This window comes from Talpa occidentalis, unplaced genomic scaffold (genome assembly GCF_014898055.3).
Source record: "Talpa occidentalis isolate TD23 unplaced genomic scaffold, MPIMG_talOcc4v2.1 talOcc4.6, whole genome shotgun sequence".
Taxonomy (NCBI): Eukaryota; Metazoa; Chordata; class Mammalia; order Eulipotyphla; family Talpidae; genus Talpa; species Talpa occidentalis.
Genome location: NW_023604972.1, coordinates 41,451,209 through 41,467,842, shown reverse-complemented (window position 1 = coordinate 41,467,842; position 16,634 = coordinate 41,451,209). Strand labels below are relative to the sequence as shown.

Below are 16,634 nucleotides of genomic sequence, written 5' to 3'. Positions count from 1 at the left end.
ATGTTAATATATACCTATGCAAATACAGCATACATAGCTTTCTCAGTATTATATAAAATAGCTTCAAACGAACTGCATTACAATGAGGATTTTTTAAAATATAAAACCTTTTATTTGGAATCAATTTCAGTTTGGGCTAAATTCCTTATTTTTAATTAAGAGACAGAAACCAGGTACTCTCTGCTTGTAACAGATATCAAATCTTAAGGTATGATATATACACAAATTATGCACGTTAAAGAATATTATCTCCTCTTTCTCCAATGCCAGGTATACATTTGAATTAAGTAGGAGGACTCATATTCCAGAAGTATTCCTCAGTAAAATACTTGTGCCAACCCTGAAAAGTCTTCGTGAATGCTGCCACTCTGAAGACTCTACTGCCTGCTTTAATACTAAGGTACAATTTGCCTCATTTTCTTCATCAACCTTAGTGTATGTAGATCAAGGGTTGGTAAACTGCAGTTCATGGGCCAGATCTGGGCCAGTGCTGTGTTTATTTGACCTGTGAGCTAAGAATGGTGCTACATTTTTTAATGGCTTAAAAACAAGGATTAATCTTCCATTGCTCATAAAAATTATGTGAATTCACATATCTGTGTTCATAAAGCTTCACTGGAACAGGACCATGCTCAACCATGCATTGTTTATGACTGCCTTTTTTACAATAATGGCAGAGTTGAGTAGATACAACAGATTATATATGGCCTTTGAAGCCTAAAATATTTACTATCTGACTTTTTCAGAAAATGTGTTCCAATGCCTGGTATAGATAAAAATTGTTCATATTGACACACTACATAGAATTCTGTTGTAATGCCTCCTGGGAAAATTTACCGAGACAAATAACTTTGATTTCTTACAGGGCCCTGAACTGAAGACAGAATTATCTTCTTTCATTGAAAATGGACAAGAACTATGTGCAGATTATTCAGAAAACACATTTACTGAATACAAGAAAAAGTAAGGGACTTGTTCTGACTATATTCTCCAAATTTATCTATTTCAGTCTTGCACTGTGATCTGAAAGCATAGTTTAAATTAAGATGGGCTAAGTGAGCAATAAAAAGAAGTAAAAGTAAAAGAGTTTTAAGAAGTAGTCAGAACATAAAATTTGTGTAAGAAGAAAGTTCTTTTCTGAGGGGAAAATATCATGTATATCCAGTGAGAGATCAATTAGTGCCACCTAGCAGAGCAGCAACATTGGAAGCAGTGGGATAAGAGATTTCTCAAAGCCCATGTGAAGCAGTGAGAAGGAGAAGCAGCGTACACCAAGAAAGTACAGCCCCGGTACAAGGTTTGTCTTGTATTTATTTAGAACCAGGTTCGGAGAAGGTGGGAAAGTGCATGGGGAATGTACATGCCTGGGGATGTGATATTGGGGATGCTTTATCAGTGATGCATTATCATCTGGCGCAAGCTAAGGTGGAGTGACCAGGGGCTATTGCTTGTGGGGCTCCATAGTTCCTGCTAATCAAAACATACTATCTCAATTCGCTATTTTTACCTAGCTTACTGTCAATCTTTACAAGTAAGGTATTTTAGCTGATTTTGATAATCAGGCTATAATATCTGCCTGCTGTTTTCAGCAGACACTGGTTTCCCAGTATGTTCCTCATACTGTTACAGGGCAACCCCAATGGGAAATGGGTTCACCTGACTGTGGGTCCTCACCCGAGTGCTTAAAAGGGATTTATAATGAGACTCACTGTAGGCACACACATAAAAAAAAAAAAAAAAAAAAAAAGGTTAATACAGGGTTTATTTACAAAAAGGGGAAAATGAAGAAAGGAATAACCCAGAAAGAGAAAGACATAAATTGGTGAATGCATCCTACCAGTTCTGCTAAGCTGAGACCCCAATAGCATGCTGAAAGCCATCAAAAAATGAAGAGGCCCCAAAGTCCACATGTCTGGTTATATACCAAGCCTGGCTGCTTAACTCCACCCTCGCCAGCAATCCTCCCTTTGGTGGTGAAGACATTATAGGATTTGTAGTTCTTGCTATCTTGGATCTCTTTGGTCTGGGGTGGAGCTAGAGTCCGTAAAAACCTGTTTGTGAAATTTGTTCAGGACATCCTTTCCCCCCAATTCCAGGACTTTTGCCCTTGTTTAGAGGGTCCCTGCCTGACAGTACATTTAACTTAACCAGCAGAAACGCTGGGCACCAAGACAACAGCCCTGAGAACAAGGAAGGGTGGGGATCCCACAAATTTAGAACATAGCCACAAAAATACAAGTTACTGCAGGCACCTGACCAAAAAGATAAAAGAAGCCCACAGTTTATCAACATTCATGCCATAAAGCTATCTGTAAATAACAGTATAAGTAATTGATAAAATACAAAACTGGCAAAAGTGTTATCTAACTTTGTAACTTATTATCTGACAAGATAAATCCAAACTTTCAATCAAGTATAGTATTACCCATCACCAAGTATTCTGTATACGTTGGAAATACAAATGCTAATTAGTCATCAATATTGTTTTACAATAGTAATTTTTCTCAATTAAATGGAAAAAGCTTTTCTTTACAAAGAAGTATTAACATCAGGGCCTCCCCTGGTGGCGCAGTGGTTGAGCGCTGGGCTGCGAAGCTGCCAGCAGCCTCTGCAGTGCCGGTTCGATCCCAGCAGGCCAGCAAGGGTCCCACATGGTGCGCAGACCTCTCCTGCTGCGCCAGCTGCTACCCTTAGCAGTGTACTTCATCAGTCTGCCTGTTCTGTTCCCCACTCTGGCTCTGGTGAATTCTCTCACCCTCCCGTGCTTCTGACTGTACCCAGTGCTTGTATAAATAAATAAATCTTTAAAAATTAAAAAAAAAAGAAGTATTAACATCAAAATAAAGGCCAGGTCCTCCCTGGTGATGCAAGGGGTTAAGTGTCAGCACTATGAAGCTATCCACAGCCACTGCAGCATGAATTCAATCTCCAGTCAGGGAGCTGACCCACATGGCACAGCAGACCTCTCCAGTCTTTCCAGCTGCTCCCTTCAGCAGTGTATTTCAGTCAGTCTGCCTGTTCTGCTCCCCACTCTGTCTCTGGTGATTCCTCTTAGCCCCCCACATCTCTGCTTATACCCCAACTCTTGTATGCATAAATAAACTTTAAAAAAAAAATCAATAACAGCCATAGTCATAAAAATAGTTTTACTGGGTTTCCTAGAAAATATCTCAATTGAGAAGACTATCTCATTTATTAGATGGATCTAAAGTCTGAGATTAATTTCAAATCATCTTGAATAACATAGGCTTCAAGTAAGCACAAACAAAACTCTACAAAAGACTGTTCTAAGAATCCCAAATGTAGGAGACCACATTTGATGACTTTCATGAATTCAACCTTAGCAAAACTCTAAAAGAAAATTAAGTCTTAAGTTCAAAATGGTTATTTCCTAGTTACCAGGAAATTAATTGTATAGTTAACAGAATATTATGAGTCACTTTATAATGTTAAACAAGTAATGCAAGATTAAGTTCCCTACCATTTTTGAACTGCAGGATTACATGAAGCAATTGAGTGATAATATACACTCAATTCCAGATGAAATCATAGAATTGACATTCAGGGTTATGAAACTGGTGAAGATTGAGAACACTGAGTATAAGGATTTGAAGTCTTGACTCCTCTTTCATCCCCCTCCATCCTCTGAGTTCCATGAGGTCAGACTTGCCTCCCTTCCCAGCTGGGACTAACTTATTTCCACAAAACTTTCATGAACTCATTAGCCCTCTTACCCTCTTGTTCGTTCTAAGCATCTACCTTGCCTGTCTAAACTCTGGATAAATTTGGGTCTTTCCACCTCTCATTGCCTATTACTGGGTTGTCAAGTATTTCCTGGAGGAAATCAAAGCATTAGGCTGAGTTGTCCATTATGAAGTAAACAGCTATCATTATTGACAATTCCAATGGGGAAAGACTCAAGAGAATTCAAGATGATCCTAGCATCCTGAAAATGAGATGGATTGTTAGTATTCGAGTTAAAAACAAGAGCCAACCTTTCCTACCCTTTTTTCATGTTTTCCAGTATAGCCAGCTGAAAAGTTGGAAACTGAAGAGAAATTATATAAAAATAGAAAAGAGAAAAAATATTAAAGTTAGCTTAAGTTCAGTAAGAGAAATACTTTAATGGGACTGGAAATCGAGAACTAGAGTGAAAAATGGAAGGCCAGCGAAACAAAAGTAGTCATTCATGTTGATTGTGTAAATGGAAGGGGAAGGGCTAGAATTCAAATTCAGTAGCAGTTTGTACATTTATTTTCATGATCTCTACAGGGGAAGATTTTACTTTCCAATCTCAAATCACTGAAAATCATTCTTTTGACAAGGAAAATTCTATTTTAATTTTTTATTGTAAAATTTGAAGGAGTTATCATTTTGCATTAGCAATCTTTATAAAATACATCTTGTAAAGTCTAGCAAAAAAACAATTTTTCAGACTCGCAGACCGATTAAGAGCAAAACTGCCTGATGCCACAGACACAGAACTTGAAGAGCTGGTTGATAAGCGCTCAGACTTTGCTTCCAAGTGCTGTTCCATAAATTCACCTCCTCTCTACTGTGATTCAGAGGTAAGAAAATCTGGTCCTTCACTTGTGACTCTATGGTGTTTCAAGAACATATTCATTTATTCATTTGTTACTAAACTGCCATTATGTGGCAGACTTTTCCTGGTGCTAGTGCTATTATAACTGTTGTTTTTACAATGTGTAAGGGCAGGACTGGCCACAGTGCAGGTTTTCTGATCCCATGCAGACCGGATAAAGGAGGAGTCAGAGTCCTCAGTAGTTTTTTGCAGGTTTTTTATTTGGGGTTCACCAGGCATATGGCAGGCAGGGGTGCTGGCTGGGGGGCTGGGAGGCTGGCAGGCCTCCCAGCCCCCAGCAAGTCTTCACTCTATCTGAGCTCTCTGGCGTTCGTTCTGCTGCTTCTCGGCTTCTGCTTCGGCTTCTACTGCTGCTACTTTGGCTTCTACTGCTGCTGCTGCGGCTGCTGCTGGCGTCCCCGTGACGCCGCCCTTAAAAGCACAGTCTTAACTCAGCTGAATCCCATCTACCTATGCCCACACCCTATTCCAGGTGCCCGCCATCAGGCATGCATTCAGGACAAGGATCCATCATCTATCCTGATGGCGGAAGGGCAGAAAAGCCTGATATTTTCTTTACCCTACACAATGGAAAAAAAGAAAAGTGCTTCCACGTTAAGCTCACTTAAAAGCAAACTGAGGCAGTTGCAAAACTTATGAGGCTTTACATTAACAAAAGAATTTAAGAATACAGGCAGGGCCTCCATGGTGGCTTACGGGTTAAGTCTCAGCTCTATTACCACTGTTATAGGACAGGGAGAGGGGCAGCCCAAAACCCCGCAAACCTGCCTATTCTAAATGGGTTCGGCCAGGCTCCATCCTGCTTCCTTCCTCAGTTTCTTTTGTAGCTTCTCCTCTTCCTGCTCAGCTCCACCCTCCCTTGGGTGGGGCAGGAAACCTCCCCCTTTCCTGGGGACCACCCTGTTGCACCACTATGGCCTGAGTTTGATCCCTGGCCAGGAAGTTAATCCACAAAAGGTGCAGCAGACCTCTCCTGTCTCTCCAGCTGCTCCCTTCAGCAGTGTATTTCAGTAATTCCACCTGCTCTGCTCCCTACTCTGTCTCTGGGGAATCTTCTCACCCCAGCACCTCTGTCATACACCCCAGTTCTTCCATGCAAAAATAAATAAATCTTTTTAAAAAGCATACAGGCAGCAAATCTAGGACACTGTTTTTCAATCTGTAGGTTGTAATCTAGTAATATCTTTTCATAATGAAAAGAAAAATATAGTAGAAAGAACCCATCTCACAGTGTGAGGGAAAATATTTTGTGAATTTAATTTCATACTATGTATATGCATATGTATACAGGTATTAATAGAGAAACTGATAGAAATGTTTTCAGAAAAATGAATCCTGGGCCTCCCTGGTGGTGCAGGGGTTAAAGACAGCAATATCAAGCTACTGCAAGCCACTACAGCACCAGTTCAATCCACAGCTGGCAAGGAAGCAGCCAACAAGATGCAGCAGACCTCTCCTATCTCCCCTGCTGCTCCCCTCAGCAGTGTATTTCAGTAGATCTGCCTATTCTGCACCCCACTCTATCTCTGGTAAATCGTTTCCCCCCCTGCACCTCTGGCTTGCACCCCAGTTCTTGTATGCATAAATAATCTTAAAAAAAAAGAAAAAGAAAAATGAATTCTACCTTATTTTCTATATTAATTATAAAAGTTACAAAATTTTGCATTAATACAACACACAAAAATGAAATGTAACACAGAATTAGTAAAGGTCCAATTGTGTATCATAAGAATATCTTCTAAAACTAAAAAGATTTAATTACATTAAAATGCAGTCATTTTTCAGTTACAATTTTTCTTTTAGACACCATCAATCTACTCCCAATTCAGAGATCATCAGAACTTTCATGTGTCTTCCCATTTCCCTCCCCACGCCTAATTTGTTAGTTCTAGGGTTCATCTTTCTTTAAATGTTAATTCCCCTCCAATCCAGTCGCTCCCTCATTCATTCTGCTTCTCCTATCTCCCTCCTCCTGTCTTCTCCCTTTGCATAGTTGTCAGATCATTTTTAACTTTATGCATAACACAGAGGTATTTCCCACCAGTCCTTTTATTTCCAATGCTAGTAGGTTAATTACAATAGCCATTTTACTGCATCCGAGTTTACTGGTTTTCTCCTATAAACCCCAGTGTGCAGCCAGCAGTTGGTGTTCTAAATCTTTATGCAGACTGAAGGAGTGGAGAAGTGGGTCTGTTGCAGGTAGACCTGGTCTTGTTTTTAGATTTTGTTAAATGTCTCATACTCAGATTGCCTCACCTAGTACCTTCCCTGTTCCATGGGTGATGCTTTCGTTTTCAGATGCAAATAACTGCTAACCTCCTTTCTCATCCCTTACCACCTCCCTTCATTCCCCTTCCTTCTCTCTTATACTTCAGGCAAACTGGCACATCACCTGCAGTTCATCACATCTCTCAGAAAAGTAGATTTTATGATCCCCAATGTCACAGCTGCATTAAGCTCATTACTACTATATGTTAAGCAGAATATTAAAAGCCTTCCGTGTATGTATTTATGAAAAATCTAAAAAAATTGTAAATGCTAGGTAATATTTTAATTCCCATTTTACAGATGGGTTGAATGAGAGATGTTTTATGGAGTTAAGAAAACTACATAATTTATTCCACATCAGACTGTAACTTTCTTCTATGCCATTGTCTTAGATTTCAGCCCTAATTTAGCTAATAAAGACAAAAGCAAAATACTGATACCAAAAGACTTAATTATTAATGAAAATATAAAAATAAAATTTATTATAAAAAATAAATAAATAAATGGTAAAATAATACCAGGTCAGAAGTTTCACTCTGAATGCCATTCATCCCACTTCCTTGGGATCTTCTTCCATTAAGTTATGCTCAGCTTTTGCTTCATTATTTTCTTTATATTGGACCTGTCCAATTTAAGCTATTTATCTCCTCTTTATGAAAGTAAGATACTTTAGCACTGGACACTACTCCCACATTATTTTTCTTTATCCTCCTCTTATAGCCAAATTCTTGAATATATGTATATAGTATAAATCTATATATAGTGTATATGTAGTATATATAGTATACAATCTCATTCTTGATATCTCCTTTAATTCCTCAACCCTTTAATAAGCAATCCTCTGACTGCTCTCCATTGTTTCTAAGTTGAAGTCCAATATTTCTTTATTAACAAACTAAGAGATTTTGGTACTTGATTTATGCTCATCTGGTGGTTTTCCAAGTGCATTAAACTTGTTCTTACCTCAAAGCCTTTGCATATGACTCATTCTGGATTGTACTATCCTTACTCCCCTTAGGCCGACTAGGTCTTTCACAAGACTCAGGATTCAATTTAAATATCACTTCCTCTGGGAATCCTTTCCCAGTATTCCTTGTTTGTTTTTTTTTCCCTGTTGTCATTTAACATTCTGTGAACACCCAATAATTACCATTTCTTAAAGTCTATTGTCTTTTTTTTCTTGTTTTTTTTCCAAGAAGCTTGTAAACTCTTCAAGGACAGGGACAATGTAAAACTAAATAAATGTGAAGAGTGGTCAATAAAAAATTCAGCATAAAACTGCATTTTGATGAGAATCCTTTCCTCTAGCAAGGCTTTGGCATTTTGTTTTCCTTTTGCATGATTTAGTAATCTACAAGCAAAATACTTCATGAATTAAACAATACTTTCTTTTCATTTCAGATTGATGTGGAAATGAAAAACACCCTGTAGTCCTGAATCATTTGTATTGTCTTAAGTAAGTAGTTTTTAAAGGCAACAAAGAACCCAATTTTATATAGTATATTTTACAAATCATGTAATTTATTTAATTTATTCTAATTTAATTCTATTCATTTTATTTTTTCTAATTATTATTGACTCAAACTCATTTTACAGATAAGAATGTTAAGCATTTGGAGAAGTTAGGTTTCACAAGTATGACCAACATTTAGAACTAGAATAACATTTAGAACTAGAATCCAGGTTTCTAGTTTAGTGATGTATCCATCACAAACTTACATCTAAGATTAAGAAAACAAAGATCACTTAAGAGATTCTGATATATTCAATAGAAAAAACTAAGCTTAAAGCCAGGATTCACTGAGTCTTAAACAGAACACAGCATGAGTCTTAGAAGGAGAAAAAAAAGTATTCTTCAAATTAAAGCAATATTTAAACATTACCATTTGCTTTTTTAATACATTGCTTTTTCACACATTTAAAATTATCTGATGTTACTGAGAGCTTAAAATAGTTTGAGACATGGGCCTCCCTGGTGGCACAGCAGTTGAGTGCTGATTTGCGAAGCTGCCCGCAGCCTCTGCAGCACAGGTTCGATCCCTGGCTGCTCCCCGGCCACCAGAGGAGGGTCCCACATGGCGTGCAGACCTCTCCTGCTGCCTGCTGCTCCCCTCAGCAGTGTATTTTGTCAGTCTGTCTGTTCTGCTCCCTGCTCTGGCTCTGGTGAATTCTCTCACCCTTCCGTGCTTCCTGACTGTACCCAGTGCTTGTATGTATAAATAAATAAATAAATAAATAAATAAATAAATAAATAAATAAATAAATAAATAAATCCTTAAAAAAAAAAAAAAAAAAAAATAGTTTGAGACATAAATCTTAAATTTCATACCTGAAATTGAAGGTGTACATGGAAACAAAAATATTTTCTTGCCAGATCCAATTGTATTCATTATGAAGATTACTTCTGAGATTAAGAAAATGATGAGAGCAATCACTTTGTGTTATCTCAGACCATAATTGAGGTGTTTCAATAATGTGTGGAATTGGCCAAGGAAATTCATTTTTGAAATCACCCAATCTGGACTACAATCCCTGCTCAACTATTGATCTTTGTGAACTTAAGTTATTTATATTTCCTGAAATTTGATTTCCTTTATTTGTAAAATTACAATACTATCCTCTCAGAATTCCTGTAATGATAGTAATAATACATAATATGTCTAGAAAATAGAGACTAAGATGTTAGTGCTGCTGCTTCTACCACTACTGGTAACATGAAGCTGAACTAAAACAAGTTTCCCTATCAATGTATTCTTATGCTTTGGCATACAGATATTACATCATAAAGGGAAAGTAAGTTCTCTAATTTCTGAGGGAAAAAAATCAAAATCCAAGTTATTTCCCATATAAAAATTCTAGAGTTTAAAGAAAATTCTGTAGTTAAAATAACCCTGGTATCTGTTACTAAGCTATTCCTCTTCCTTCACTTAAATGAATTCAAGTTTCAAATTCTTTATCTCAATTTATATCCAAACTCTAAGAATCAAAAATCCCAAAAGTTACCTTACTTCCCACCCTTCAAGATATCTTAAGCTTTAGTAAGAATCATTGCTGTTTTGAAAGCCATAAGATAATTTTGACTCGAGTTTATTTTCACTGAACTACATTGTTTTTTAGGAACTCAGAGGGCATTTTCTTGGCATTTCATGTAATATTCTTTCAAACTCTGGAAGATCAAATTGAAATAGAAGAGGGTATTCGAAGAAATACAAGGCAAAGAACCTTAATTTGATGAATCTCGAGTTCTTTTTTTTAACCTAAGAACTTTCAAAAACATTTTTAATGCTAAGTCAAACGTGAACTCAATTTTTCAGTGACAGATCAAAAGTCCAGTATACTGATTGTTCTGGTTTATAGTTATAAACCACATAAACATTTTGATCATCTGGAAGGAAGTCCTAAAATCATTCACATATTCTCCATAGATTTCAATAACCTGTATTGACACTCGAGTTCAATTTTATCTACTACCTATTATACCTCCACTACCTCTCAACCTGCAATAAAGTGCAACCAAGACTGTTTACCAGGAATAGTTACACAATTTTGAAAAAATAAATTCTATCCTTCTCACATGGCTATAAGGCTGGAGCACTTGATATTCACAGATTAATAATAGCTCAACCCAGATATTTCATTAGGTTTCCAAATTGTGGTTCTTGGGCTCCTGACAGGACAAACTTAGATTCTCAATAGCATTGCCCCTAAACACAGTCCCTTTGTGAGTTTCTCTGGACCCAGGAGTTAATGATTCCAAAATAAGTCCTGTACCCTTTCCCCACCAAACAGACCAGTCTTTCCATCATGTTTTCATTTGCTATAGAATACATCCATTTTCTTCTATGATGTCTCTCACTACAATAGGTAAGCTCTCCAGTAGCAAAAGTGGCACGTATTTACGTATTTAGAGTAAGGCAGTTCCTGAAACTTTTTATTAAGGTATAATTAATGCAACACTATATTAGTTTTAAATATATGACATAATGATTCAATATTTTTATGTAGTGCAAAATGATCACAAAACTAAGTCTAGTTAACCATACCATACATAGTTACAAAACATTTTCTTATAATGAGAATACGTAAGATCTCTACTTTCTTACCAATTTCAAATAGGTAATACAGTATTACAAGCTATAGTATATATAGTATTTATACATGGTATAAATATATATACATGGTGTATATATATATATATATATATATATGGTACACATAGAATATAGTATATATAGTATATAGTACATGATATATAGTATATGTGTATAAGTTACATTCCAGTTCCTAAAACTATTTAAATAGCTTTGACTGACTATTCAGTGGAAACCCAACCCTCTTTAGAAATTTGAACAGCTTGTGGAAGCTGAATCCTTTGTCTCAGTATATTCCTATCCTTAGGGACCTGTAGTTCATGTCTTGCAGTCAACAGTTTGAACTGTTTCATTCTCAACCAAAGAAAACTTACAAATTTGAGTTGTCACACTGAAAACAACTGGCCTCTTGATCAATCTTTCTTCACATCCCAAACTTATTATGGCCACTTTTCCATGCCCCATTGGAGAAGGAATTACTATTAATAAAGTAATAATAATAAAGCTTAATAAAGCTCACAACCCAGTTGTCTTTTTTCCTTAAGCTTGGCAATCAATTAACATTCCCTGAGTTGGCTACCTATAATGGAGTTGGCTTACACTACAGAATCAGGTTAGATGGAAAATGCTATAAGTTACGGAATCACACTCAGCAGAGGCAAAACAACCTAACTGAGGCGGAGTAAGAAAGACATAACTGTGTCTCCATCTCAGCTTAAGACAACGAAATACAGAATTCCTCACATGGTACACACAGAATCAGGACATAACCCTGCTGCTGTGTCTTAGAAAAAATTTTTAAAAATCAAGGAAGATACACATCTACCTCAATATAGAGATGATCTGATAAATACTCACACTCATTGTTTTACCTCAATTCCATGATTGGAGGCCACACAGTTGCTTTTTTTTTTTTTTTCTCTCTAGTAGGGATTAGTCATTCTCAGAGCAGAAAGTTACACACATCATTAGTTCAAAGGGAAAAAAAAAATACTAGACAATGTTTAATGAACCTTGTCAGAATAGTGATGGCTCTATTTGCAGATCTTAGGAATTTCTTAGACTTTTTATCCTGAAGAATCAGGTGGGCCCTAAAAACATGAACTATGCTCAATAAATTTATTTTTGGCAGGAGCATGAAAATAATGTGACCTTCTATCTGTTTAGCAGGGTTATGATTGTTGCTTTGCTTTTCTAACTCGTGTTCCATTCTTCTCACAGACCTAGAGTTGGAACCAACTGGGAATGATATGATTCCCTAATCTAAGCAAAACCAGAGCTCCTGGAGAGACAGCTTGGATGCTCCCTGTTTTTACCAGCTACAATATTTTCATACAATGATAAGTATGATGATTTGCCACCAAATAAATTTAAAATATAATGCAAACCATAAATGCTACTGGGAATGATGCTATCACCTTGACCTTCAGATCTTCACAAAGATGTTACCACCATTAGCCTCAGCCTCACTAGTTCCTGCTTATTTCTAAGTCTCTCTGACTCTCTAACAAAAGATTTATATCAGGAAGCACACACTTTAGAATTACCAACAAATTAAACTCCATTCCTTGATTACTTTGATTATTTCTCAAACTTAATAGGTACCATTAAGGAAAGTTAGGCAGCTTTCTACCATAAATAGCCTGGGCTAGCTCACTTCTTTAAAAAAAAAAAAATCTGAGAATACCTTCTTTATCCTAGTTGCAAATTATATAGCATTAATTAGTATCTACCTCACATAGAGAAAAATTTTGTGGCCTGAACAAGTCTGTTTTTGCCAAAGGTGAGTGATATCTCAGAGCAATCTAGACAAAGTTCTAAAAGCATCTATTTCAGTTTAATATGATATTCTTTCTAAGTGCTTTTTTTAAGTAGCATTGGTTTACAACATTGTGTATGTTTAGGGAATAGAGGTTCACATCTCTTCAGTGAATGATATCTCACTCTGCCACCACCAAAGTACAAAGAATCTTTGCTCAGAAAAAAATGATAGCTTGCTAACTCAACATTTGTGGGGGTGGGGGGGTGAGGGGAAATCATATTTTCAGGATAAATACCTCTGAAACTAATAAAAGCAAAGAAAACCTTCCATACTTATAGTTAATTGCCTCATGGAATGAAAACTCATCTCATGGCAGATATCTAGGTTTATATGGTAGAGATGAAACATTTTATGGCAAATTTAACAGGAATCCCTTTAGGCAAAATCATCCCTGGTCACTCCAAGATTATAAATCCCAGAAGAGAACATTTCATCATGTCAAGGTCAGGTACCCAACACTTAGCCAGGAACTAGGAAATAAATGCCTGTCCCCACTTGTTGCTTTTATAGTAGAAGGTGCAGTCCAAACTCTCACAAAGATTTCAAAATGGTAAACTAACCTCAAATAAAGGGTTCTTCAGATGCCATGAAGCAAAAAAGCAACAAACTTATCTACAGCCTATACATTTTACATTTTTAAGAAATTCTTTTTTCACTTCAAAATTTCACATTTCCAAAACTTCAAAACTAACTCTGAGAAATAGATACCATTGATCAAAAATATCACAAAAACATAACTCTATAAAGGTGAGTGCCCTATGTAACACATTTAGCAAAGAACCAAACAGAGACAACTTTCAATCCCATCATGCTCTATAAGATTTGTGAGAAAACCTTAAGAACATGTGCCCTGATCACATTAGTCTGGGAGATTTTATTATCTTCCCCTTGAAGAGTCATGAATCATTATGCACAATTTAGTATGCCCTAAATTTAAACCCTGATCCATTTTCCTCTGAGTATCATAGATAACTTTGCTCTGTGAAATTAATTTAGAAAAATGTTGCATTGTTTCTACTTTAGAAGCACATTTGCAAATTGTTCACTATAAACATGCCCATTTTGGCCAAGTATTTTCGTCCTTTAGCAGGTAAACCAGGTGTTTTTGTCACTAAGTACTAGTATACATAACATGATTGGGTAAAGTTGTGTTTTTGTGGTTCCTGTAGACCTATTTCCCAGCAAACTCTGAATACCTTTCAGCATTTTTTATACTAATAATTGCTAACCCAAATACTCCATTTTAGTACAAGAATTACGATTTTATTTTAAGGAAGAATTTATGCTTCCTTTCAAAATGCTTTCCAATCTTTAAGAGATGCTTTTGAATTTCTACCTATTGTTAGCCATAGCTGATTTTACTGATTCATGTCTCTTATACAGAGGTAGTTGTCTATTTTCTATGCATTATATATCAATTCATCCAAAAACCTGGGTCCTTACAATAAAAGAAACAAACAAAACTCTTTGTTTCAAAGAATAACATCCCTGTCAGTCAGGTTCTCCAAGGAAATAGAAATAGTAAGAGATAAAGAGATTTAGTTTATGGACTGACTTACAAACTTGCTGTAGGGTAAGGAAAAATGTCAGGTTTTTCTGCCCTCCCTCCATCAGGATAGATGATGGATCCTTGCGGTCCTGAATGCATGCCTGATGGCGGGCACCTGGAATAGGGTGTGGGCATAGGTAGATGGGATTCACCTGGGCTAAGACTGGGCTTTTAAGGACAGTGTCATGAGGATGCCAGTAGAAGCCGAGAACAAACAGAAGCCGAGAGAGAAGCAGAGAATGCTGGAGAGCCCAGACAGAGTGAAGACTTGCTGGGGGCTGGGAGGCCTGCCAGCCTCCCGGCCCCCCAGCACCCCCGCCTGCCGTATACCTGGTAATCCCAATAAAAGGCCTGCAAAAAATCACTGAGGACTCTGACTCCTCCTTCACCCAGTCTGCTGGATCCTAGAAAACCTGATCTGTGGCCATTCCTGCCCTTTACACTTGTAAAACTGGCAAGTCCCAAATCCGTAAGACAGCCTGACAAGGTCATCTGTGCAGTCTCTAGTTTTGAGGTAGCATTCCTCTCTGAAAAAACTCCCTTTTCAGCTCTTCAATTGATTGACTCAGGCCGGAGCACAGTATTAGGGGTAATCTCTGTAATTAAGATCAGCTGATCGTAGATGTTAATCACACCCACAAAATAGCTTTAGGACAACATTTAGACTAATGTTTGACTAAAAAAAAATAGGTACCACAGCCAGGTTGACACATAATATTTAACCATAATGAACCATCACACAAAACTACTGCTATTCTTGTTGCCCTTCACAGATTTAAAGTCTTCCAAGTTGCAGCACTAACTTTGTCTTTCACTAGATTCCCAGACTCTAACATCCCTTGGGAACCACCGTTTAAATGGTCTTCACAGGATTATTATATTAGTATCTCACCTGAAACTTCTTTGTATGGAGATTTTAATTGAAAACAAGTCAAGGGAAAATCCTTTTTATTCTGTCACTTAACTCAGTAGCAACAGATTATAATGAAGCAAGAATTTGATCAAATTGACAGTTTACCCAATTTTCATTTGGAGTAACAACTAAAAATAGTAAGTCTTAGAAGGTTGTTTTAGAAGCATTTGGTTTCCCTCTTGCCACCTTTCCCCACCAAAAAGGTCTCATGCCACTCACCCTATAGAGCAGTGATTCTGTACATTAGAATCCTCTGAAGAATTATGAAGAAAATCAAAACAGAACAGTGCCCAGTACTCAACACTCCCACCACCAGATTCAGATTTAATCATTCTTGAGTGGCACCTGCTCTATCATCAAGTCTTACCACTTCAGAAGCTTGGCACTATCACCCAAATTAGAAAAAGGAAAGAATGAGATGAACCAAATAAACACCTATTGATTACATGACTGATTTATAACACAACAGGGGCACATTTCACATACCACTTTATCTCAATCTGACATTGTATTTGCAGAATTTTGTCCATTAAAGAATGAAAGTTTTTGTTTTTCATTATAGAACACCCAGTCATAGACATTCAAGTCGAAAGATGACCTTTCCCAGAGGCTATTTCATCCTTGCCCATTTTTTTCCAGAATCTGAAATATTCTTTTCCCCATTAGGTTAAGAAAGTACTTAATTGCTTTTTCTACCACACCCACCACTACAAGGCTCCCTGTTTCATAACATGCATTTGGTAAATTCAGTTTGCAATTAACAATAATATCTACTTACCCATCCATACATCTGGGGCTTGGGGTTCCTGTATTCTCCCAGCGAGCAAATTTCTAACAATGAACCAGGTGTCTGTGTCTTCGCTCTTCAATGTCAGAAAGAGGGATCTTTACATCCCTTGTGTGTTACACCATGAAAAGCCTCAAGAAGGCTTTGCCATTTCAAATAAAAGTCTTTGCCTCCACCTTGTGGAGGACAGGTCTAAATGCGGACAATTAGAAATGCAGTCTGATTTCACATCTTAATAAAATTGATAATGCATGACCATCTGGAATACACTTCTTGTTGAAGTTCTATTTCTTTTATTGGTTCCTCTATTTAGAACAGCATGAATGCTTGGAGGCAAGTTACCAAGATACAGCATTTTCAATTTTTATTCTCAGAGATTTTAGCAATTTGTGTCAATCTAGCATCTTTGTACACAAAGAAACTGACCCATCTAAATTTTTCATTTAGTTTCTAAGAGTGCTTAAAATTTGAGAAAAATTCAACCTACTTTATGATTGTCAGGCTTTTCTGCCCTCCTGCCATTAGGATTGATGATGGATCCCTGCGGTCCTGAATGCACGCCTGATGGCAGGCACCTGGAGTAGGGTGTGGGCATACATAG

General features: G+C 37.1%; 1 protein-coding gene across 1 annotated transcript in view; it reads left to right on the top strand.

Moving 5' to 3' along the window:
* GC (GC vitamin D binding protein) overlaps window positions 1–12,338 on the top strand; it is a 40,952-nt gene extending 28,614 nt beyond the window's left edge. The window contains exons 9-13 of the mRNA XM_037529797.1: window positions 271–400; window positions 866–963; window positions 4,436–4,568; window positions 8,273–8,327; window positions 12,184–12,338. Coding sequence (XP_037385694.1) covers window positions 271–400; window positions 866–963; window positions 4,436–4,568; window positions 8,273–8,302 — 391 coding nt within the window. The 3' untranslated portion in view covers window positions 8,303–8,327; window positions 12,184–12,338. The remainder of the gene's footprint in view (window positions 1–270; window positions 401–865; window positions 964–4,435; window positions 4,569–8,272; window positions 8,328–12,183) is intronic.
* Window positions 12,339–16,634: the final 4,296 nt, after the last annotated feature.